Genomic DNA, 27,342 nt, shown 5'->3' with positions numbered 1-27,342 from the left:
TGAGAAAATGTAAGATTCCAATGTGAAAAATAAAGTTACAAATAACCCAGAAGAAAAAAATAGATGGGCAGCCTGACACTATGTACCAAAGTTTAAAATTACCTTTCCTGTTTCTGAATTTATCAAAGTAATAGTCAAGAGTTTCTTTCCTAATCAGAAAAATGTGAGTTATTTGTCATGAAAAAGTGAGACAGCACATTTGTGAGCCCGATCATCCATGATTTTCAACGGAGCTTATTTATCAAGAAAGGACTTTATCACCTACCTCCACATCTTGCTTGGTTTGTTTTTAGGACCCAGATACAACCCCAACAGACTCTTTCTTCAACTGTACCTGAGCAAATCTTTCTGGGATGGCTTAAGGAATATTTTGGCTTAAAAGTTATTGAACAGGCTCAAGTTTCTGGGATTAGACTGTATGGCTGAGATGTCTTCAACGAGAGACCAACCATGAAGACCGTAGCAATGTTAGGTTAGCCCATCTTGTTAAGAGACTGGACACTGGCAATCATTCCCCAATATCCACAAGTCACTATGCCCTACACCATAAACTTACATAGAGCCATAGGTCAGTTACATCCCAGCAAAACTGAAAGGGAAAAGAAGGTGAATAAAATTCCTCTTTGGGTGGATACGTGACAGATGATGGAAGGACCGTCACTCTTCCTGGGGGTTTCCTGTGTGTCAGACATTGTACAAAGCACTTTGCATCAATTACCTCATTAAATCCTCACAACTCTGCACGGTAGGCACTATTACTCTCATTTTTAAAATGAATGAAAGGGAGGCGTAGGTAAGTAAAGGACGTGTGGCAATGCTTACAGAATATTCTGGGCAGGGATCCAGAACTTGAATCTGGTCATGAGGGAGAATCAGATGAACCCAAGTCGAGGGACACTCTACAGTAACTGGTCTGGAGACCCCAACCAATGTCAGCATCATGACAGATAAGAGAGAGCTAAGTAAAGGAGAACAAGGAGGCATGCCTTCAAATCCAACACATGGTCCTGGATCAGACCCTGAACTGGAGGGAAAAGCCCTGCAAAGAACATTACTGGGGCAACTTGCAAAACTGGGGTAAGGGCTATAGAGTTTAGATAAAATATTCATGTTAAATTTCTTGAATTTTGATAACTTATTGTGATGACCTAAGAATATATCCTTGTTCTTGAGAAAAATACATTGAGGTATGAGGGGTAAAGGACATGATATATTCACCTTACTCTCAAATAGTTCAGAAATCTACATATAGGTATTAGTTTATACAAAATTATATCAATATATTAAAATAAGGAAAAAACAAATGTGAAGTGTCAGAAACTGGTGAATTTGTATAAATATATACAGGGGTTTTCAGTGTTAATCTTGCAACTTCTATGTACATTTGAAATTATTTCAAGATAGAATTTTGAAAATCCACTGCAGTATCTCTGAAGGCAGTAAATATTTCAAAATTGATTCTTTGACTAAAATCAGGCCTTATTATTGTGAGTGAATTAATGGAGGTAATAAAATCCGGAGTGGCAAAATTTTTCATCTCATTTGTCTTGAAAACATCTTAGGCAGATACTAGTTTCATTGTATTGTGTAAATAAAATATCAAATATTACTGCAGTAGGAAAACTTTACTGCTCCTTTTTAAAAACCAAAGCCTATCCAGCAATTTAAATATACTACTAATCATTTTATAATGAACTCCTCATAATGTTAGTTTATTTTATGAGCTAATATTAAAAATCAGCCATAGCCCTTATAGAAAGTCCCCAAAGTTCTGCCTATATTCTTTCAGGAAGGTTCTTTATACTGTATCAGTACCAAATGGGATTTCATTATTATGTATTTATGTAAACACGGATTTGAAATGTAAAATGGTTATTTAAAATTCAGCTCAGCTAGAAGAGAATAAGTAACAAAAGATCTTCTTTTTAGTGCCCACTGATCTTCCAGCCCCTGTAGACATGCTTTGCTTCTTTATATTTGCAGCAATATTTACTAATATTGCTAGACTGGAAAATATTCTTTTCACTCAGGTTTAACACAAAATAAATCTGTATCTAGTCTCCTAGGCAATTTCACAGCCATCTTAAAACTCCTTAGGCAGGGACGCCTGGGTGGCTCATTCCTTAAGGATCTGCCTTCAGCTCAGGTCATGATCCCAGGGTCCTGGGATCGAGTCCCACATCGGGCTCCCTCCTCGGCGGGAAGCCTGCTCTCCCTCTACCACTCCCACTGCTTGTGTTCCTGCTCTCGCTATCTCTGTCTCTGTCAAATAAATAAATAAAATCTTAAAAAAAAAAAAAAAACTCCTTAGGCAAAAACACTCTGGGTAGGTATGTGCAGCTACCAAAAAAATAAATTTTGTTTTATACTTGCTTGTCATAAATCTTATCTTTGAGTCTATCAGAGAACCACTTCTGTAAAATAACTGAAAATGGTAATTTTACATGAACAATTTCCTAATAATTTTTAAGTTAAAGGAGTTAAAATTCAAATATGAAAGATTATTAGCTAACATTCTTTAAGTCAAGAAAGAATTTCATGGAATGTTATGATCTGCACCTGTTCTAAGTTTTCTGGATTATGTGGTTCTGTGTTTTTTTTAAATCAAATATAATATTTCCAGGATTCCTATGATAAGTAAATACATTGTTAGAGTAGTTATATTAGTATTTGCTCAATAAAAACTATTAGAAGAATCAACTACTGAAATCCATCCCTATCTTCAATGCATTTTTTGATGGCAATGATGGAAAGAATAATTTTGCTGAAACTTTTTTTTTTAAGATTTTATTTATGGAGTGCCTGGGTGGCTCAGTTGTTAAGCGTCTGCCTTCGGCTCAGGTCCTGATCCCAGGGTCCTGGGATCGAGCCCCGTATTGGGCTCCCTGCTCAGCGGGAAGCCTGCTTCTCCCTCCCCGACTTCCCCTGCTTGTGTTCCCTCTCTTGCTATGTCTCTCTCTGAAAAATAAATCCTTTTTTTTCTTATTTATTTATTTGTGAGAGAGAGAGAGAGAGAGAGAGCATAAGCAGGGGGAATGGCAGGAGAAGTAGGCTCCCTACTGAGCAGAGAACCCAATGCAAGACTTGATCCCAGGACCCTGGGATCATGACCTGAGCCGAAGGCAGACACTTAACTGACTGAGCCACCCAGGCACCCCTGAAACATCGCTTTCTTGCTGAGAACTATGGTAACCATCCTCCTTCAAACTGCAAATGTCCCTCCACACTACCTCCCCTGTTTCCCTTATCCTGTTCCACTTTATCGAGAGCCCTCCTCACCATCTAAATACTCTCTGTCCCCACTTCCCACCTCAGAATACAGGCTTTGTGAAGAAAGATTTTGTTTCTCCCTCATTGTTTCCCAAATGCCTAGACTGTGCATGTACATGGTGGTATATGTAAGTATTGAACGAATGAATCCAACAAACGAATAAATTGTATATAATCCCACCTTACTGAGGACACAAATCTGACTTTTTACGTAGTTAGTATCAAGCGGGGAAGGATGTGCAGAGCCTAACATTTAATAGGACCTAACATTTAAAAGCACTTAGATAATTGCAAGGTCATTTACATATTTCATTTAACATTCAAATCAATCCTGTATGATAAGTAACTATTGTAATTTCGATGATAATGAAACTGAGAGCCAGAGGACTTAGTAACTCCCTCAAGATAATGAAGAGATCAGAAATTCAATCCACGTACATCTGGGCCTGGTACCCCGCCTTTTTTATTACACCACATTACCTCTTGCGTCCCCATCCAACATATATCCTTCAGTTAATTGACTGGCAAGGTCAACATCCCATGCTGTAGATTGGTTTCCTGAGAGATAGTATCTCAGACTGATTTGTGTGCAGGTGGTGTACTGGAGAAGGTTCTCAGAACAACACCTGTGCAGGTGAAGGAAGCAGGACTGAACAGAGGGAGAAGGTGAGCTCTGACAGCCCTCTCGACAGAGGCCCCTGCCGACTCTACCAGAAGCAATGGAGCTGGATGGTCCTACAGAGTTTTTCTAATTGAGGCTAGGGGATTAAGCCTGAGATCAGCATTAATCAGTATTGGGTGCGTGGATAGAGTATAACCATGAGCCCTTGAGCTACCCTTAGCTTCTCTTCCCTGAAGGCGATGCCTAGAGAGTGGCGGAGGTGTGACCTCCCAGCCATCAACACTGTGGGTGGCTGGGGGGATGAACCAGTCCTCAAGGGATTGTGGGCAGCACACTGCAGCATTTACTCGATCACTCAAGAGAAAAAAATCACTGGTAATTAACTCAGAGGGAACCCTAAGATTCTGTATACTTTTCTTCTGTACTTCTCAACACAATGAAACCTCTTATCAAACTAGTTTATGAATTAAATCTTAATTTGCTGGCCTCCATTCCATGATTTCCAAATTAGCATATATGAGAGGAAAAAAAAAAAACTTGTTTATCTTCAAAAATTTTCTGCATTGAGGGGTGCCTGGGTGGCTCAGTTGGTTGAGTGTCTGACTCTTGATTTCAGCTCAGGTCATGATTTCAGGGTCATGAGATCGTGCCCTGTGTGGGACTCCACGGGGAGTCTGTTTGAGACTTTTTTCCTCCCTTTCCCTTTGCCCCTCTCCCTGCTCATGCATGCTCTCTCTCTAAGTAAATAAGTAAAATCCTTAATTTTTTTTTTCTGCATTGAAAAATCCAACAAAATAACTCAATATCTATTTAGGAAACTTTTGGAAGGGTATTGGCCCATTTATTTTGTTGGATGCGAAGATAGGACATGGTCTGGCCATTAACATACAAGGATTAGTTTTTGCTGGGTAACCATGGAAAGGACATTGTAGAGAAGACTTTTAAACTGTATCAGGAAGGCAGAGCAGGACCTTATAAGTAAATACTGAATGCAGAATAAAATGGCACAAAGGCAAAAGGAATGCTATGTTCAGATATGCAGGGAAAAACAAACAAACAAACAAACAAACATGGTACAAGTCTCAGAAATGGTCCATATTGTAGTCCCACCTTCTTGAGAGTTTAGGTCTTTATTGTGGAATAATAGAAGTAAAAAAAAAAGGAGTCAATTTGAAGCCATATCATAGGTCCTGAAGTTCAAAGTAATGAGTGTGTTTATTTGGTGGGTGATGGGATGTGAATAAATGCTTTGGAGAGAGGTGTGACATCAGCATGGCAGCTCATACACAGGAGCATACCCCGGTATAGAGCCTGTCCTGGCATTTATAGGGCCTAAGGCAAGACTGTAAATGGACACCCCATAAATCGAATATCCTACCTTTGTAAATCTCTTCATAATCATCTGGAAGGCTACATTCAAATGATATTTTTTGTGTTCTTCAGATTCCCAAGCCCACCCCTGGAACGGGACCATGGCAACAGGTAGCCCCAGCCTCCCCTCCACCAGCTTACTCCTGCTTTCTACCAAACCATGAAAGACCTACACATCCAAATAATGTCTAGTTCCTTCTTCCACCCCAGGGAAATTGCCATTCATGCCACTCAGTGCACACAACCGGAGTGACTTACTTGTATTAGGAAGATTCAGGGAAGAGCCCTCCCAGGCCACAGAAGGACAAGGAAGCCAAGGGTCTCAGGTTCCTGAAGGACATAGAAAGGGATGCACATAACCCTGACCCTGAAGACTCTTTTGCCTTTGGAAAGGGCACAAGAGAAGAGGGCTAGAATGGGACCAGCTAAGCTTCCAGAAATGGCATCAGAGCAAGGTTCCTATGTGCTTGAGCCTAGGGAACTGGTGTTTATGATGTATGGAGGATATGATAAACGAGAAGACAAATCTAACAGCATAAGTTACAGGTAAAGAAAAGATCTAGATCACAGTGGGAGAAGTAATAACAGAAAGGAATGAATATAAGCAATATCATGGAAGAGTAGTCAATAAAATATGGCATCCGAATACGCAGAAGGAGAGCTAGGACAGAGAAGGGGGTTGGAAAGAGGCTGTGCTTAGCTTTAATACCCAGATGACTAAGGAAATGTATTCTTAACAGAGGAACCCATGTGAAGGAAAAATAATGCATTTGAGAAAGAAATAAAAATTCTAGTCAAGACTGCTCTCCCACAGTATCTGCCCAGAAGTGTATTCAACTCTCCTTAAGGGAGACCCAGAGATCCATGATTCATTCTCTGAACCTTGAAAGGAATAATAAAACTATAAATATGAACTATCTCATCAATCACTTAAAATTATTTCCCATTTTCCACAAACACATAGAGCGTTGCCCTTTTAAATAAAAGCATTTGGCTAAGCAGCTCTTTCCAGGATATTTAGACATGGCTAGAAGGAGAAATTTTAAGATTTATATTCCAATTCTTAATGACTTACTCTGCTTTGACAAATGGGAAATTAATGAAATTTGTTGTGGCTGGTAATAGAATAATTTATTCAGTCTTCTTTTGAATAAAACTACCAGTTAAAAAATGGAAATTAATGAAAATAAATAGGGTCGAGGGTAGTCCCAGGTGTGTGACTGCTGGCTTAATATCCTCAGTGCTTATCAGGGGCACATAGAAACATGAAGAGCCTGGACTACCTTATAGAAGTGTGTGGAATGTGGGTGTACGAAGGTACAACAGATATGAAATATCAAGGTTTACAGCAGCAAATGTTCTAAAACCCATTATTTCCCATGATCTCAAATCCTCACTCTTCTGGGGTTGTCCAGAAGCATATAATTTCTTTTTTTCTCCCATATATTTTTAAAATAATTTATGATTCCTTTAAAAATCCTTAATTTTAAAATGCATAAATTTAAAAAGCTAACTTCAGGTACACGTTCTACAATTCTTGACTATTTTTGTTTGGTAACACAAATTCAAAAGCCCTAAAGTAAAAAAAAAAAAAAAAAAAAAAAAATTCTACTTTTCCAAGACAGCAAGCCCATGCTTCCAAGGGAAATAGTGCATATGGATGGGGGTGGTAGAAAACCTGTATTCTTCTTATGGAATGTTTGTGGAAAATGTTCCTTTTAAAACCAACATGTTTCCCCATATGGGGAGCAGGTTTGCAGCAAAGATGTTGGGTAGACAGTGAGAGAAGCAGTCAGCCATCTGGGTAGCAGGCAACTGTCAGCCATGGATGCCGAGGGCACCCCTAAGCTCAGGCACTCAGAAATATTCTAGAAAACAGAGGGACAGCCATTATACCTCTCAGGATAAGCTCTCAATACCCACAGACCTGAGTTGTGGGATAGTTCTAGAAAAGGGGCAGTTGAAGGAAAGGGGAAAGGAGGTGTGATGGATAAGTTCATTACCTTCACAATCATGCTCAGTTATCAATGGAAAACACGGACTGAGGCCAAGATGAAACTACAAGTGTTTTTATGACAAGTGAGCCTCTGTCATCTAAATCATGGAGATTGGCAGAGGGTAAGTGCATCATTTCTCAAGAGAGTAAGAACAAAGAGAAAACGGGGGTGGGGAAGAAAGGGCAGCTCTATGCTTTTCTCCCATGTCCTCTTACACCTGATTTGAGCAGGAAAGGGAGACAGCCATGAAATGCACCCCCATGCTGTCCAGCCCCCGGGTCTGGTCTCTGTGGCAGGTACTACAGTACGTGGCGGGGAGGGGGTGGGGGCACAGAAAGGCCACAGGGAGCTGGGCTGGAATCCCAGTTGCTCTGCTTGTTCGCGGTTTGACCTTGCACAAATTACCTCACTGAGCCCCAATTTGCTCATAGGTGCAATGGGGTGAAAAACGACTGTTGAGAGAATTAACAAAATAATGCACGGAAGAGTATTGAAGGCAAAGCCTCAGAGGGCAAGGAATCTGCCTGGTTTACATTTAAATACCTCAGTGTCAAAGAGTAAACAATACATTTTTGCTAAGAGAAATAGACAATTCAATTTAAGAGGGAGGAGGTATTACAACACATGCTAAATTTAAAATCTTGTAGCGTAATGGATTATAGTAACATACAGGTGTGCCGGCTTAAATGTTTAAGTTAATAGTTTATCTTACATTTCCTCGTATGTATGGGATAGGACATCACCACTGGTTCAGGTGACTTTAGCCAATACAAGAAACACTTTCTGTAATTCTGCCACTCTGGGAGTAAATTCTGTCCGTTCTCTGCCCTCCAGGCTGATGATCAAAGTGCCTAACCTGACTAGACACACACCTGAAAACCAATTCCCAAAGCCAAGATCCTCTTGCCTTATCCTTGTCTGCACGCTTTGGGTAATTGATTACTGACTTGCTCAGGACTCCACGACCTTGTGGACCATCACTACTACTGTCTGTGGGTTTGTTGCAGCCATGGCCCTCTAAATCCATTACTCTAAGACAGCCTGGTTTTGGTGACAGCGTAAAGCATGTTACAGAACTAGAAGGTCCTTAACAGATGCTCTGAAAATGGGAGCACAGGGAGCCCTGAGCCTTCTGAGCATAGAAGGGTGGGGAACAGGCCACCTGAGAGCTGGTAGTTGTCTTGCTGACACTTGATTATATCAAGAATGCCTTATAGATGGTTGAGTGAGTTTGAAAATGTTGTAAGAGTTTTATTGAGGTATAATTGACATCAAATAAACTACGCACGTTTCAAGTGCACAGTTTAAAACTTCTGACATTTACTGACACTCATGATTCAATCACTGCACTCAAGATCACGAGCATACCCATCATCCCTGAAGGTTCCTAGCAGCCCTTTACCATCTCTGCCTCCTGCCAGACCCATCCCTAGGTAGCCCAACTCTGTTTTCTGTCACCAGAGATTAGCTGGCATTTTCTAGATTTTATATAAATGGAACAATATAGTATCCACTCCTTTTTCTATCTGGCTTACTTTACTCATTATAATTATTTGAAGACTCCTCTATATTGCTGAGTAAATAAAAACTTCATTCTGTTTATTGCTGAATAGTACTTCATTGTATGGCTATCCCCTGATTTATTTATCCATTCAAATGCTGATACACACAGGTTGTTTCAGGTTTAGGGCTATTGCATAGAAAGCAATCATACATATTCGTGTAAAAGTCTTGGTCTTTCCATACCCTTTCATGCAAATATCTAGGAATGGAATGGCTGAGTACATGGCAGGTAATACATTTACCTTTTTAAGAAATGGCCAAACTTTTTCTACAGTGGTCATACCATTTTACCTTCCCACCAAACAGTACATGGAAATTCGACTCGCTCCACATCCTCTTCAATGCTCAGTATGGTCCATCTTCTAAATGTTGGGCATTCTAAGTTGTGTACGCTATTTCATTGTGGTTTCAATTTGTATTTCCCTATGACAAATTGTGATGAGAAAATTTTTATGTGCTTAAGATCATTTTCTCTTCATTGCAGAAATGTCTGTTCAACTCACTTGCCATTTAAAAATTGGGATTTTTGTTTTCCTACTATGAGATGTGAGAGTTCTTTATACATTGTAAAATCAAGTCCTTTTTCAGATTATAACTTGCAAATATTTTCTCTCGGTCTGTGGAGAGAAAATATTTTCTTTACTTGCTCCTAATAATGTTGTTTTTCAAAAACAGAAATTCTTCATCGTAATGAAAGCTAATTTAACATTTTTTTTGTGGATGTTTTGGCACGATGTATGAAACAAAACTGCCTAACCAAGTTCACAAAATTTATCTACTATATTTTTTCTTAAAGACTTTATGGCTTTGGTTAGGATACATTTTAACTGATTTTCTGTATACGGCACAAGGTATAGAGCTTTTTTTTTTTTACTTAATGGATATTCAATTGTTTCAACACCATTTGTAGAAAATGCTGACCTTTCTTAGCTGAATTGCCTTTGAACCGCTGTTGCAAACCAACTGTCCAATGCTATGGACTCAGTTGTGTATCCTTACCCCAGCCCATATGTTGAAGCCCTAATCCCCAACATTAAGGTATTTGAAGATGGAACCTTTGGGAGATACTTCAATTTAGATTATGTCACAAAGGTGGAGGCTTTATGATGGGATTTGTGCCCTTAAAAGAAGAGCCACCAGAGAGCTTGCACTCTCTCTCCATAGGACACAAACCAAGGAAATGCCATGTGAGCACACAGCAAGAAGGCAGCCATCCACGACCAGGAAAAAAAAGTCCTCCCCAGAACCTAACCATGTTGGCACCTGGATCTCCAATGTCCAGCCTCCAGAACTGTGAGAAAATAAATTTCTGTTGTTGAAGCCATCGACTCTGTGATATTTTGTTATGGCAGCCTCTGCTAGGACAGCAATATATGGATGGTTAATTTTGCAACTTGTTATTCTGTTCCATAGATCTGTTTGTCTATCTTGACATCAGTACCACACTGCCTTAGTTACTGAGACTTTAAAATAAGTTTTGAAGGCTGATAGGGTTGTTCTCCTCCAAATGCGTTGTCCTTTTCTAAGTTCTTTTGGCTATTTGAGGTCCTTCCAATTTCCATATGAATTTTAATATTAGTTTGTCAATTTCTACAAAACACCCTGCTGGGATTTTGACTGGGATTGCACTGGATGTATAGATCAATCTGGGAGAATAATGCCAAGTCTCATGAAGACAGCATATCTCAACATTTCTCTTGGAAAGGTGTTGTAGTTTTCAGTGTACAGGTATTACACACCTTTTATCAAATTTATCTCTAAGTACTTGATATTTTTGATGCAATTGTAAATGGTATTTTTTTCAATTTCTTATTGTTTGTTGCTTATTTAAACCATGGATACCTATAAGATTACTCATTGACATATTTGAACATGGCCCTGGGAAGAGGTGGTAGATTTGAAGCCCTTCATTCATTCATTCATTCATGTGGAGTCCAACGTGGGGCTTGAACTCACGATCCTGAGATCAAGAGTCGGATGCTCAACAAACCAAGCCACTCAGGTGCTGCAACTTGAAGTCAAAATATCCTAATAGTGTACTTGCCCTAATGCTTGGAATATGGGGTAAGACAATGATCATATTAGCATATTTTTTTCTGAAATACCTCCCACTCATATTTCACTCTATGAACGAGGCATGAGAACAACGTGAGGCCAAACTTAGCTAGAAATGCTCATTTCATATGGGCACAGTCTTAATCAGAATACATGAGTAAATATTACATTCAAAGATAATTTTTGGTAAGAATATTCAGAGTGCTTTAAAACACTTTTTGTCAGACATCACAAGTGATTAGTATAATAACAACGAGTCTAACCAATTAAAATCTTTGTTGCCTGTTCAAAGTATGATTTATAACAAGTCATTCTTCTTCTACACTGTATGGAGGAAAATAAGAAGCAATCATTTAGACTTGGATGGAATAAAAATGACAGACATGAAACACTAGCCAAGTTCATTAACAAGAAGATTAACTTCAAATGAAACATTTTTGTATCTGTTTTTGAAGAGATTTTCAAATTTACATTATATTTTCTTATCTTGTGGCACCTAAAGGAAATTATTTGTCTGAATGACATGTTGGAGAATAACAATGAGGGACTGAATTGTTTTGTAAGTAGCTCAATTTCCACCACTGCAAATGATCTTATATTTAAGGCAGTAGGAATGAAGAAACTATTTTATGGAAAAGTACTAAGATACCCTGATGTTTCCCCAACCAAGTAGAAAAAATCTGATCCCTTTTATATAAACAATCATTCATATATGCAGGCATAAAGCTTTTCTCTAGAATAGACATCCTCTTTTATAAATTCTCTTGTATTTGAAGAATTTTTCTAAATAACCAATTTCTCAATTTACTTAAACCTAACATCTCTTAGGTTACTGATCAATTACTGACAATTATATGAAATTAAATCAACTAACAATATATCTGAGTCTATAGTACACACTAATGCATTAATAAGATTATCAAATAAATTAAAAAAAAACAAAAAAAACCAATTTTGTTTAACCAACTTTATATTCCAGGAGAATGTGTTTTTCAGAGAAGTCCAGAGACCATGTGTTTACATTCTATTGATTAAATTATCTTCATTATTGTCTGTAGAGGCTAGGCCAGAGGTATTCCCATACTGATATCTACAATTTAGGATGTGTGTGTTGGAGAGGGTTGTGCATATGTATGTGTGTGGGGGTGTGTGTGTGTGTATGTATAATTATATTCTGTATGCAGTATAATTTCTTCCAAACCAAGATGTGATTCCCTTAAATCCCGTTGGGTTCCTTGACATCAAAACCCAGTGAATTATTGTATCCCAGGCATGTTTATGTCAAGATATAAGAAAATGTGTCCCTATTGTGAGTAATCAGGGACGTCAGAGGAACCGACAGCTTTTATATGCCTGCACACTTGGGTTATGTGCTGTGCTGGGCTGCCAGGTTCTAACATCCCAGGTGGGGCTTGTTGTAATTTCAGTTATTCATCCATGCCAGGAAGGACTGTAATCATCAAAGATCATTCAACGGCAAATGCCTAAAACCAAAGTACATCATAGGGATGATGGTGCCATTGGAGATCTCAGTATGACAAGAGCACAGATCATGAAGGAGGCATGTGAGGGATGAGACTGCAGGGTAATATATAAGAGACTTCTCAGCAGGGGGCACCACCAGGAGCCCTCCAGAAGGAAAGGGACATGACCCCTTTTGTTTTAGAGACTGTTGTGGGTTGAACTCTCTTCCCCCAAAAGCTGTGTTAAAGTCCTAAGCCCCAAAACCTATGAATATGGCCTTATTTTGAAATAAGGTCTTTGTAGATATAATCAAGATGCTGCCATACTGTATTAGGGTAGGCCCTAAATTCAATGACTCATGTCTTTATAAAAAGAAAAAGATTTTGAAACAAAGATACACAAAGAGGAGACACAGCATGTGCAGACAGAACCAAAAATTGAAATGATGAAGCTATAAACCAAAGTTGTTGAAGACTACTGGCAACCACCAGAAGCCAGGAAAGAGGCATGGAACAGATTCTTCCCTAGGACATTCAGAGAAAACATGGCCATCTTTATTTTGGCCTTTGAGCCTCCAGAATTATTACAGAATAAAGTTCTATTGTTTTAAGACACTTAATATGTAGTCATTTATTACAGCCACTGTAGAAACTAATATTGAGAAATTATCATAACAATATTGGGTGAAGGAGATGCAAAATGAACAAGACTGGACACAGGGTGACCAATTGGGAGGAAGAAAAATAGTCCGGGTGACACCACATCATGGCGGCACTAATCAGAACAGTGGCAGTGAAAACAACAAGACATTGGTAATGTTGATCGCTACTTAGAAGGTACAGTCAACAGAATTAGTTCTTAGTGGTATGGGGATGTCCGGGGAGGAAGGAGTCAGAGATAATGTCCAAATTTCTGGTGTGAAAAGCACTTACTACAATAAGGAGCACTTGGAATAGATTTGCCTGGGAGGAGAGAGAGAGTGAATTTCATTTTGTTCAAGCACCATTTGAGGTACCTGAGTGATATGTAAGTGGGCATGCCCTATAGGAAACTGGGTCTGGAACTCAGAAAAAAGTTTTAGGATGGAGATATAGATATGATAATGTTGCTATGAGACTTTGGGCTTCAGCCATAGTATCACTTAGCATACTCTATTTTAATCGCCTATTTGCCTGTAAATCCTCAACAAGAAAGGAAGTTAAGACCATAAAACAGAGGGAACAACTTCTTTTGATAAACATGGCTCTCCCAAACAGGCCATCTTGTGGATGGAGTAGTGATACCTTAAAGGAATTCTGGCTTTTCCAGTCAGTTCTGCAAAAGAAGCCGGCCCTTTAGCTTTTTAACTCTGGACCTGAGCCACGAATCCAGGACAACAGGGAAAAATCCTCCTAGATACTGTTACATCTTATATAGATTATCCAATGTAATTCTCACAAGAATAATCTTCGCTTAAGAGCTAATTAATTATAATTCTCACTAAAACACAAAAAGAAACAAAATAAAACCCCTAAAAGTCTCAGGTGCTACAAATAGGAGGGTCCTAAGTTTAGAGAAATGAGCTGGAGCTGGACAGGAGGGCCCAAGGGGATGGGTGAAGGAGACTGGCTATGGTCCAATCAAGATGGTGAATGGGACTGAGCCCTTCCTAAGGCCAGAGTTCAAGAGTATTTTTACACACGAGCCATAAGCTTTATAAATAACTTTCTCTGGAGGCATTTCAGACCTAAGACACATGCAGATTGAAAGTGAAGGAATGGAAAAGCATTTATCATGCAAACGGCAGTGAAAAGAAAGCCAAGATAGCTATACTTGTATTGGACAAAATAGACTTTAAGACAAAGACTATAAAAAGAGAAAAGAAGGACACTACATAATCATAAAGGGAACAATCCAATAAGAAAATATAACAATTGTAAATATTTATGTACCCAACAGAGGAGCACCCAAATACATAAAGTAGCTACTAACAAACATAAAGGAAGTAATCAATAGTAATACAATAATGGTAGGAGACTTTAATACCCCACTTACATTAATGGACAGATCACTGACACAGAAAATCAACAAGAAAACAGTGGCTTTGAATGACACACTAGAACATATGGATCTAAGAGATATATTCAGAACATTCCCTCCTAAAACAGTGGAATACACATGCTATTCAAGCACACATGGAACTTTCTCCAGAATAGATCCCATGTTAGAATATGAATCAAGGCTTAAATTCAAACAGATTAAAGTCATACCACTCATCTTTTCTGACCACAATGGCATAAAACAAGAAAATGCCTGGAAAGAACATAAATACATGAAGGCTAAATAACATGCTACTAAACAATGAATGGATCAACAAGAAAAATTATATGCAGAGAAATGAAAATGAAAACACAATAGTCGAAAATCTTTGGGAGGCAGCAAAAGCTGTTCTAAGAGGAAAATTTATAGTAATACAGGCCTACCTCAAGAAGCAAGAAAGATCTCAAATAAAGAATGTAACCTTACACTTAAAGAAGCTGAAAAAAGAACAAACAAAAACCTAAAGCCTGTGGAAGGAAGGCAAATAATAATGATTGGAGTATAAATAAATTAAATAGAAACTAAAAACAAAACAAAAAATGATAGAGCAGATCACTGAAACCAAGAACTGGTTCTTTGAAATGAGCAACAAAACTGATAAACGTCTAGCCAGATTTATAAAAAAAAAAAAAAAAAAAGAGAGAGAGAGAGAGAGAGAGAAAGGGAGACAGAGAAAACTTAAATAAATAAAATCAGAACTGAAAGAAGAGAAATAACAATAGACACCACAGAAATACAAAGGATTATAAGAGAATATCATGAAAAATTATATGCCAACAAATTGGACAACCTGGAAAAATGCATAAATTCCTAGAAATATGTAACCTACCAAAAGTGAATCAGGAAGAACTAGAAAATTTGAACAGACCAATTACTAGCAATGAAACTGAATCAGTAATAAACTCCCAACAAAAAGAAGTCCAGGACCAGAAGGCTTCACAGGTGAATTCTACCAAACATTTAAAGAAGAGTTAATACCTGTTCCTTTCACACTATTCCAAAAAAAATAGAAGAGAAAGGAAAGCTTCCAAATTCATTCTATGAGGCCAGCATTACCTTGATACCAAAACCAGATAAAGACACCACAAAAAGAACTACAGGCCACTCTCTCTGAGAAACATACATGCAAAAGTTCTCAACAAAGTATTAGCAAATTGAATCCAACAATATGTTAAAAAAAATCATTCACCATGATCAAGTGGGATTTATTCCTGGAATGCAAGGTTGGTTCAATATTTGCAAATTAATCAACATGATACATCACATCAACAAGAGAAAGAATAAAAACCATATGATCATTTCAATAGATGCAGATGAAGTGTTTGACAAAGTACAGTATCCATTGTCTTTTGACAAAGTACAGTATCTATAAAAACTCTCAACAAAGTCAGTTCAGAGGGAACATATCTCAACATAATAAAGTTCATATATGAAAATCCCACAGCTAACATCATACTCAATGGTGAAAAACTGAGAGCTTTTCCCTTAAGATCAGGACCAAGACAGGATGACCACTCTCACCACTTTTAATCAACATAGTACTAGAAGTCCTACCCACAGCAATCAAACAAGAAATAAAAGACATCTAAACTGGTAAGGAAGAAGTAAAGCTTTCACTGTTTATAGATAACATAATATTCTACATAGAAAACTCTGAAGACTCTTCCAAAAAACTACTAGAATTGATAAATGAATTTACTAAGGTTGTAGGATACAAAATCAATATAGAGAAATCCATTGCATTTCTATAGGCTAATAATGAAGTAGCAGAAAGAGAAATTAAGAAAACAGTCCCATTTGCAATTGTACCAAAAAGAATAAAATACCTAGGAATAAACAACCAAGGAGGTGAAAGACCTGTACTCTGGAAACTATAAAACACTGATGAAAGAAACTGAAGATGACACAAACAAATGGAAAGGTATTCTATGCTCATGGATTGGAAGAACCAATATTGTTAAAATGACCATACTTCCCAAAGCAATCTATAGATTTAATGCAATCCCTATCAAAATACCAACAGCATTTTCCACAGAACTAGAAAACATAATCCTAAAATATGTATGAAACCACAAAAGACCCTGAATAGCCAAAGCAATGTTGAAAAGAAAAACAAAGCTAGAGGTAACACAATCCCAGATTTCAAGTTACACTACAAAGCTGTAGTGATCAAAACAATACGGTACTGGCACAAAATAGATACATAGATCAAAAGAACAGAACAGAGAGCCCAGAAATAAACCTACAATTATATGGTCAAGTAATCTTTGACAAAGAAGGCAAGAATATGCAATGGAAAAAGAGTTGTCTCTTCAATAAATGATGTTGGGAAAACTGGACAGAAACACCCAAAACAATGAACTGGACCACTTTCTTACACCATGCACAAAAATAAACTTGAAATGGATCAAAGACCTAAATGTGAGACCTGAAACCACAAAAATCCTAGAAGAGAGCACAGGCAGTAATGTCTCCGACATCGGCTGTAGCAACATTTTTCTGCCTATCTCCCCTTGGGCAAGGAAAACAAAAGCTGGGGACTACATCAAAATAAAAAGCTTCTGCACAGCAAAGGAAACAATCAATAAAACTAAAAGACAAACTCCTAAGTGGGAGAAGGTATTTTCAAATGACATATCTGACAAAGGGTTAGTATCTGAAACATATAAGGAACTTATACAACTCAACAAAAAACAAATAATCCAATTAAAATTGGGCCAAAGACAACAGACATTTCTCCAAAGAAGACATCCAGATGCCCAAAAGACACATGAAAAGATGCTCAACATCAGTCATCAGCAGGGAAATGTGAATCAAAACCACAGTGAGTTATCACCTCACACCTGTCAGAATGGCTAAAATCAACAACACAAGAAACAACAAGGGTTGGTGAGGATACGGAGAAAAAGGAACCTTTGTTGGGAATGCAAACTGGTACAGCTATTGTGGAAAACAGTACAGAGGTGCTTCAAAAAATTAATAACAGAAATACCACATGATCCAGTAATTCCACTACCGGGTATTTACCCAAATAAATTGAAAACACTAACTCAAAAAGATATTATGTGCCCATATGTTTACTGCAGCATTGCTTAAAATAGTGAAATACGGCAGCAACCCCAGTCTCTAATGATAGATGAATGGATAAAGATGTGGTGTGTGTGTGTGTGTGTGTGTGTGTGTATGTGTTTATTATAATGGAATATTATTCAGCCATAAAAAAGAATGAAATCTTGCCTTTTGCAACAACATCGATGGATCTAGAGGGTATAATGCAAGCAAAATACATCAGTAGGAGAAAGAGAAATACCATCTAATTTTACTCATTTGTGGAATTTAAGAAACAAAACAAATGAACAAGGAAAAAAAGAGGCAAACCAAGAAACAGACTCTTAACTATAGAGAACAAACCAAATGATTACTAGAGCAGAGGTGACAGGGGGTGTGGGGGTGGGGGGTATGAGTGAAACAGGTGAGGGGGATTAAGAGCACAGTTATCATGATGAGCACTGAGTAATGCTGAATCACCATATTGTACACCTGAAACTAACATAATTATGTTAACTATACTGGAATTAAAATTAAATAAGGGAGATTAAGCGTCTGCCTTTGGCTCAGGTCATGATCCCAGAGTCCTGGGATCGAGCCCCACATCGGGCTCCCTGCTCAGCGGGAAGCCTGCTTCTCCCTCTCCCACTCCCCCTGCTTGTGTTCCTGCTCTCGCTATCTCTCTCTCTGTCAAATAAATAAATAAAATCTAAAATAAATAAATAAATAAGGGAGGAAGGAGCGAGAAAAGTAAAGAAAAAAAGCTCTCTCTCTCTCTCTGTTGGTCCAGGTAAGTGTTCAGGAGGTTCTCCCCAAGAGAAACAGGAACCCAAGCCTTACAACTTAGAGATCTGAACTCTTTCTCTCTGAACTTCATGGTACAGGGTAATCAAGGTGAAACCCATCCTCGCAAAGGCAAATACAAAACATGTGAAATAGCTACAAAGAGATCTTCCTGGCCGGAAGGAGTCTGTCCGTCCACCAACTGCACTGAAAACAAACCAACAAACAAAAAACCTCCACAAGCTATAATAAACCACACCATAAGGAGGGAGAGTTCACAGATACAACATATGTTAGAATTAAAGTAACAGAAAACTTCAAATAATTTGTCATTTTAAAAATAATAGAGATAAAGCAAAGAAAGGAAATAATATAAAATAGACATGAAAACAGTAACAGCTAACATTTTGTATTGATCTGTTAGTATTTGCTAGTTTTCATTATAATAAACATACATACTACACACATCACTTGGCTTATTAATCACCAACTGTATGTAGCCAGGTACAGTTATTCCCATTCACAAACCATGAATCTGAAGCACAGAGAGGTGAAGGAAACAGGGTAACACCTTGTAAACGGTGGGGCTGGGATTCGAACCCAGGAGGTCTCATTTCAGAGTTCACTAACCACTGTGGCGTGCCAAGTAGAAATGCTAAGAGTTGCATTTAGAAAAGAATCATGGGCAACAACTCAGATGATGGGTTGAATTTAAGACCGGATGCAGGTGAAAGGAGAGAACTGCCAAGATTCCATCGCAAACGTAGCACAGGATGATACAGAGCAAGAACACATAGACATGAGAAAAGAAGGAAGGCTGGTGGGATGAGGAGCTGAAACCTAGAATATCAGGAGCCACCAAATGAGAGATTAAGAGAAAGTGAGGTGAAAAGAAATATGTGGGGGTAATGCTTAGAATTTTCTAGAATTGAGGAAAACTATATTCTCAGAAGGAAAGAAAATACAGCAGGATATGAAGGGAAAATAAAATATATCTGCGCCTAGAGAGATTATAGGAAAGATGCAGAGCATCAAAGACAAAGGGACAGGTGCCAAAGAAAAAGACATAGGACCTCTAAAGGAAGAATGATTTGACTCACTGCAGACTATGAATGCCAGAAGACAATAGAATCGTATTTAAAATTTTGAGGAAAATTAAATTTCAACCTAGATCTCCATACACAGCTCAATGCACGTATAGGCAAAAGCAGAATGTATAAACAGATCATCTATGAACAACTGCTGAAGAATAAACCCAAAAGGAATGAGCTGTGTATAAGAAGAAATCATGGGCAAAGCAATAAACAAGTTGAAAACCTACATCAGTAGTGTCTGAAAAAATGCAGTCATTATAGTAATAATACCAGGGGATTTACCAACCAGGTGGAATCAGAGACTAGAAAACTAGAGGGAAGTTGGTAGGAGTGATTGAAACACACGAAGATCCTTTTGTTATTCAAGAGAAGAACAGAGCCACTGGTTAACATTACATGTTGGCTATACATATTACAATCCTAAAGATTAATCATTAAAATAATAGAAAAAGGTAAAACTTCTAAGAGATGGTACAAATGCAATTCACATGACAGAAGGAAAAGAAAGAGAAAGGACGTATTGACCCAATGTGAAATGGAGATTTCAGATGTACAAAATTTTAGACAAAACTAGCTTATGGGCATTTAGGAATACAATATATACATAATAGATTATAGACACATGAGCAGGGAGGGTGCACACGGCCAACCTCAGGAGGTGATGGTGGGAAGGAGGGAAAGAATGGAGAGGAGACCAAAGAGGCTTGAATTGTATCTGTAATGTTTTATTCTCAAAAAAATACATGAATTATCAGATTCAAATATGACAAAGTATTAAAATGCTATATCCAGTATTATATCCTTTTATGTACTATCATTTTATTAATTTAAAAAAGGGAGGGGGGAGAAAAGCAGGTTCAGAAATGTTAATTCACCTTCCCAAGATCACGGTCCTTGAGGAAATATAGCTTTGGCTTATTTTTTTTTTTCCCATCAACAAGGACAGAGCCTGGCAAGTGGCATAGGTGTTGGAAAATAGGCAAGAAGAGCTAGGATAATTCCTGGAAGGAAGGGCCTTCTATTAAAGGCCACCATTTAACAGGGTGGCGCAGGGCTGCATTTGGCATCCAGAGCTCTGTTCCAGCTGTAAAGAGGCCAAATCCCAAGAGAAGCAGAGGCTGTGACCTAAGGAAAGTTAGAGATCATCTAGTTCAACTGTCTTGGTTTCCAAATTCAGAACCAGAGACCCAGAGAGGTACTGGCTTGCTCCAAGTGATATCATCAGTGGGTGGTTGATTCCACATCTAAAGCTATGTCAATTATATCAAGTGTCCCAAAGTCTGGTCAAGAAACAGCAGAACATTCTTGGGAATGATGATGGTGACGTTGCCAATGCTACTGATGATGAGAGTGAAAACAAGATGGTGGGGGTGCTGATGATACCAGCTAACTTTTTTTGAGCATAATTTAAATTCTAGACACTCAAATGCTTTATAACAATCCCCTTGATTATTCCTCTCAAAAACTAAACAAACAAACAAAAAAAGAAAGTTAGGTACAATCATCACCACCGTTTCTGATTAAAGGAGAACCTTTCAGGGTCTCATAATTTGTAGATGACTAAGTGGTTCCCAACGCAGGCAGTCTGACTTCTGGGCTGGAGCTCTTCACCACAGGCTGTGCTGGAGACTCAAATGTCAGGGGAAGGGGACAGGGCCAAGTGGGAGCTCAGCCCCATCTCGGTCAGGTTGTGCTTACTCTTAGGTTTTCCCTCTTACTCTAGATGCACAGCATGGGTGTGGCTTAGAACTTGACACCATCTGATGCCCATGTGGATTCTGCGTGGTTTCAAGTCAGGTGGAGAGAGTTTGAAGCCATAGTAAGCATGTGATAGACTGACTCATGAATTACTGGACTATCCCTGCAATAATTTCTCTTAAAGACAACTTTAATTTTCCTGTACATAAGGAAAGAGTCCTTCTGTAAACAGTACAACATTTTGCCCCCTCTTTGGTGTGGAAAAACCATTACCACGGGGAGCGGAAAAAAGTAGTGCTTGAGCCAAGGAATACTGAATAATCTGCTTCACATCAACCAAAGTGAAAGCAATCCGTGACCTCAATTTCTCTGCTAAAGAGATGCTACTAGTTAATGGATGGTAATAATATAGATTACAAGATGGCTAGATCTAGGACTCTACTGTCTGCATAGAACAAGGAAATGGAGCTTGTTCCTTCTAGAGGCAGAATTCTAGAGTAGAGTTCTGAAGTCAGAGTATTGAGCTCACATTCCAGCTCTGTCATTCAACCATCTACTGTGTTCTTCACCAATACTCGTATTAAGCACTCTGAAATTTAAAAAGTATGGTCAAGGATTCATGTCAAAATTAACCAATTTATCAATATTTTAGTGGTATGATGAACATCCTCAGGAAAATAAAGCAACAATTCCCAGTACATGTAAATTTTAGGTGTGAGACAACAACAGTCTGAAATGCTGTGTTATGTACGCACAGAGAACTCTATGTAATCTGTCTTCCAAGGATAAAAATTACATGATTTGCAAAGAAGCAAAGATATTACCCAAAAGAATACACACAGTGCCCAGAGGACTTTCTATCTCAAAGTAACATCTAGGGCACAAGAAAGAAAGACATTGCTGGGGGAACATCTATTGTTTTTAAGGTTTTTAGAGGGAAATAAGCGAAGCAAATCAATCTGATATGTGAAAAGTTAGAATTTCTTGTGTCAAACATTGAAACTCAAAGATAAAAAAAAAAAACACAACATAGATACTCCGAGTGAAAAACAGGTCACATATATAGGACATCAGAACATTTAAAAAAAAATCAAAACAAGGAAATAACCAAGAAGGGTTAACCTAATAAGCTTCCTTCATTTGATTCTAGATACAGGGTTTTAAGAAGACATATCTGATAGAAATCACAAAATGGCAGCTCACAGCTCAAATCATTTGCAGAAATGTTTGTTGGGTTGTTTTTTTTTTTTTTTTTTTTTGCTTGCAGAGCTTTTTTTAAAAATCACATTTCATATTTGTTTTTCAAAACCTAAGTTTTTTTCTGCTAAAAAAAAACAAAGTGCCTAGCAAAGTGCTGGAGCTCAGGAATTGCTGTCCTCTTCACAGAAGGGTTTCTAGTTTGCCACCTTACCTTATTTATTTACATTACCAGCCTGCCCCCTGTAGACAAGCAAGTTCATAACCCCTTACCTACTGCCAAACAGATCCAAGCAGAGAGACAAGATCCAAGCAAGAAGGGAATGCTTGATTGGGCTACATTAGAGAGGTTCATTTGTTTGTTTGTTCGTTCATTCATTCATTCATTCACTCATTCATTCATTTATTCAACTATTACATGCTGAGTATCTGAAAAGTGCCAGATACTGAGCTCCTATAAGAATATAAGTATTTGGACTTCTCATCAAGGTGACAGGCAACCATGGATCTCGATGTCTATCAAAATGTATGTAATAGAGAGATTTGAGGACAAAACAGTGATGAATTTTAGGAAATTGAATGAGAAATTCTAAGAAGTGCTAACAGTTGCAAGGGACCCAAAGGAAGGGGAATTTGAAGAAAGAGAGGGTGGGGGTGCCTGGGTGGCTCAGTTAGTTAAGCGCCTGCCTTCGGCTCTGGTCATGATCCCAGAGTGCTGGGATTGAGCCCCGAGTGGGGCTCCCTGCTCAGTAGGGAGTCTGCTTCTCCCTCTGCCCCTACCCCCTGCTTGTGTGCTCTCTCTCCCTCTCAAATAAAGAATGAAGGAAGGAAGGAAGGAAGAAAGGAAGGAAGGGGTGGTCAGCAGGGTAAAACTGGCTGAGAAGAAGACAGAAAAGGAAGGGCAGTCTCTGGTGCAAGTTGCAAATCCCCGGTGACATTTCAGAGGGCACTTAGAGTAGGCTGGTAAAGCCAGGTGGAGCAGCGAGAATATAAGGGCAGAGGGCACAAGAAAGAAAGACATTGCTGGGGGAAGGATGGGGCCCCAGGCAACACGGGGGAGTGGGAAGGCGGAGGCAGGGGGGGTGGAGTGAGGAGCCACCCAGAGCAGAGGACCGAACACGTACAAGAGAGAGTTGGGGCACCAGACAATTCATGGGAATAGCCATATGCCAGAATGAATTCAGTCTAGATGGAACACCATTATATTCTGATACCAGAGAAAAGCTGGTAACTTTTCCATGAACTATATACTCACGGTCACTTCTTAAGAACTTCTAGACACATTCTAGAAAGGGGTTTTCACCATAAAAGCTTTCTTTAATAGGCACCCAAATTCAGTGGCAATAAGCTACAAAAGAAAATCTGTCCATTTTCAATCATGTTTTATTTTCTGGCGTTCCACTTGTGATCTCAATCAGAAATGACTGAAAATATTTCTGTTTCTTTGGCTTTGTTGGAAATGACATTTTTCACACAGGCAGTTAATCTTGGACCAATGGAATCAGGAGGCATCATTCTCTAGAATCCTCTATGTATAATCAAGGGAAAGAAATATTCAAGTACAAATGATAGGTCTGTGTGCTTTATACTAAAAAGATAATGTTTATTTTTATTCTTTTGTGAATGTACAGTGAACATGGTATTTCTTCCAACATTGCCATAGAAAAAAATCTAATGCCAAGTACATGCTCATCAGATAAGGATCAAATGAACTAAGCAGAAGAAAAGAAGAAAGTGAAATGCTTTTAGCTCTGAATGTTCATAAGGTAATGTAGTGTACGTAAGATGACTTATCAGGATCTCTGTTTCATTTCTGTAGCTGTGAAAGGGTAAGAAAGAAAAAAAAGAAACCTGCTATCTGATTGTGGCTTAAAAATTAAAACTCCCTAAATGATTTCTTCATAGTAATTTCAAACAAAATGCTTATAACGTAATTTTTAAATGAAAGCATAATGGAAACAAAACTGACTTCCAAATATTTTAGGCATAAATTATATCCTATTGCTATTCCTCTCTAGCAGACCCTCCGGCACCTGGATTTTGACACACATATAAATGTATATTGGTTATTTCTGATTCAAGTAGATGTATATACACACACAGCACTGAGTTTTGAAGAGTCTCAGCAATCTATACAGTGATAACTGAGATGTGTTGCTTACTGGAAAACAAGAGGCAAATACCCAAATAGAGCTGTCATATTTGTCATGTGTTCTGCAATATGTGCAGTTCAAAGTCAACTGGGTGCCTCTTCCATAGTATGTGGGAAGAAATCCCAAGTGCTTGCTTCTCGAGGACTTACTTTACAAGTAGAATTCAGGGACCTTTTAGAGCACGTGTCTCTGGGTCCAGCCTTTGGAGCCCATCCATGGGGGTCCGCACGTGCATGATCTCCATCTCTACCACCCACAGTGACAACCACCACCCAGACATGAAGCCCATCCATCGCCTTTGGTGGGTATAGTCAGCTCAGGGATTTCCAAATTCTCAACCAATCGTCTTCCTAAGATTAGGAGTAAAACTGTGGCACAAAATAAGCTTAGCAGAGACTTTCCCCTCTCTTTTAGAGTCCTTATAGAGAGTGTAGAAAAGGAGCACAGAGCCAAGAAATTTCCCCATTAATATAAAAATGATACTACACAAGTTCATCAATTAATCTTAAAGCCTATATAAATGCATGACAAATCTCCCTGGAAATAAATAAAAATGGTCATCAAGGGTCTGTGTCCGATAGTAGGATCAACAGTAAATAAAGAGCCTGTTTTGCTCGGAGCTCAGTATGTGAGACGGGAATTTATGCAGCACTCAAACAAAAACTGTGAAAAATGTCATCTACTCACCCCTGCAAGGCTTTCTCTCCAAACCAGTCTCCTTTCCCTAAAGTTCGAAGAAAGACCGGGTCTTCACTGGGTGAGTCTTCCCGAGTGACATTTACCTACAAAGAGAAACAAAGTCTATATCCACTGCACACACCGACTGATCAGATCAACACTAACTGGTAATGTTAATTTCATTTTTTGTTTCTTCTTTCAAACTTATTTTCATGAAGACCATGAGGACATTATCACTGAAAGGATCAAAGAAGAATATCACAAATTTCCATGCAAACCACAAGAAATGTCCTCCGATATTGTTATGCTGTTTCAAGCTGTTTTTAAGTAGTCATAAATTACTCAGAAATTTGAATTTCACTTAATCCTCATTCCGACCTCCTATGAGGCAAGCACTATAATGAATTAAGTGAGCATTCCTCCAATCTTTTTTAATGTGTTTATATGTTTGAATTTTTACAATACATGAATAACCAATACAGTATGTATTGTTCTGTAACTTACACTTTTTCTCTTAACATCGTTTTATTACTTATCCATGTTCTTACATATAAATCTAGTTCATCTACTTGAATGCTTCCGTGCCTTCTTCCATTCTATATGTTTATCCATCCAACTCCTTATAGACAGATGTTTAAATTGTTTCCATTCTTTTCTGCAGTAAGCATCTTTCTATGTACCTCACATGCATGTCCCCATTCCTCTAAGATAACGCCTGTCTCTTTTTCCTAAGAATCCAGCCTCCATTCAAAGGCCATTTACATGTTCATGAAGACTTCTTACAGGTCTAACCCACGACAGTCCTTAAGGTCCACATGCTTCATTCAGAAGGATTTCATTTTTTAAAGATCTATGAATTGCATGTATATCTTTTTCCTTCTTTACCGTAAAAGTGTGCTCCTCAAAGATGTGGGTTTATCTTTGACACTCTCTACAATTTATAATAAGCACCTAAAAGAGCTGTAAGTTGTTGGAACAGAAAAGCTTTATTACCCAAACAAGGTATCTGGGCCCATAAGGAATTTTGACTTGGGTGACAGTCCACGGAAGGAAAGTAATAATGTTTTGTTGCATGAATGAAGACATAAATGCACTAAGTTGTACCTTTGTGTTAATTCACTTCCCCTTCAAGTTCTACTAATATTCATAATACTGGCTACGTTTCTTCTAGAATGGTTAAATAGTTAAAACTCACCTACCTGGAAAATGTAATGAAGCAGAAAAAACTAATTTCCTAAGACAATGCTAGACACTTTAGCACATTTAAAAATACTATGCTTCAGGTTTCTGAGTTTAGAGAATGGATGACAAAGACCAGAATTTTTATAAGCATTAAGAATGCATGTGCAAGGTGGAGGGAATCCAATTATTACTCTCCACTGATCCATTTGATTACTTTTCCACACTGTGTTTCAAACCATGGGGATGCAGTTTTTAACCCTCTTATACTAAGCTATATCATAGAGATGCTCATTTGCATGCTGATGAGGCTTTTATAGATGTGGGCAGAAATACACTAGCCCACTGATTCTCAAACTTCAGGGTAAGGGTCTTATTTAAAATAAAGGCTACTATGGGATGAGTAGGAGACCTGGATTTCGTCTGGTCTCAGGAATTCAGTGGATAGGGATCAAACCATTCTTAACACCTACGAACTCAACAGGAGATCGAAGAAAAGAATAGCAACAACTCTCTGAACAGAAAAGCGACCACTTTCTGGAAGGTAGGACGTGTGGAGAAGTGAATCCAAGGTGATATTCGGGAGGATAGATGGTGGGGGAAGGAACTCCGTCGGCCACTTCTGGCAAGTGATAGAGCCGTGGAGCACAAAATCAGAACTTGTACAAGTCTGCTCTGCTGAGGGACGTCGCTCCAGTGGCTAAGCAGGGGGTGGAACACTCGGGGGGACAGTGTGGTCTCAGGACCCTCGGGTCACAGAAAGACTGGTGGTGCCTGAGTGCGGCAGAGCTCCCAGGGATAGGAGCAGGGAAGCCAGCTAAAAAGACGGAGCCGAGGCACGGGCTCTCAGCTCGGGGTTGCCATAAACCGTGATCTGTGGCACAGTCGGACCCCTGCTCCTCCAGCAGGGACCCAACAAGTGGCAGATCCGGGGAGACTCCCCTTCCTCCCCTGGGAGGAGTGGCACAGGAGTGCACCACAGGGATGTGCTGGGTTTGGAGACTCCACACTGAGTCGGGTGCCAGAGATAGAAATGCTCGGTCACAGGCTGGGTGAGCACAGAGAGCAGATGGAGACCAGGGAGACGGGAG

The 27,342-nt window shown here is 38.8% G+C and overlaps 1 protein-coding gene across 2 annotated transcripts in view; it reads right to left on the bottom strand.

The window, feature by feature from the left end:
* PRKG1 (protein kinase cGMP-dependent 1) overlaps positions 1-27,342 on the bottom strand; it is a 1,234,019-nt gene that overhangs the window by 190,701 nt on the left and 1,015,976 nt on the right. For both annotated transcript variants that reach the window (XM_036123403.2, XM_036123402.2), the window contains exon 7: positions 25,082-25,176. In XM_036123403.2, coding sequence (XP_035979296.1) covers positions 25,082-25,176 — 95 coding nt within the window. The remainder of the gene's footprint in view (positions 1-25,081; positions 25,177-27,342) is intronic.

This window comes from Halichoerus grypus, chromosome 7, assembly GCF_964656455.1.
Source record: "Halichoerus grypus chromosome 7, mHalGry1.hap1.1, whole genome shotgun sequence".
In the NCBI taxonomy this organism is placed as follows: Eukaryota; Metazoa; Chordata; class Mammalia; order Carnivora; family Phocidae; genus Halichoerus; species Halichoerus grypus.
Note: the sequence above shows the minus strand (reverse complement) of the source record. Positions and strands in the feature narration are given on the sequence as shown.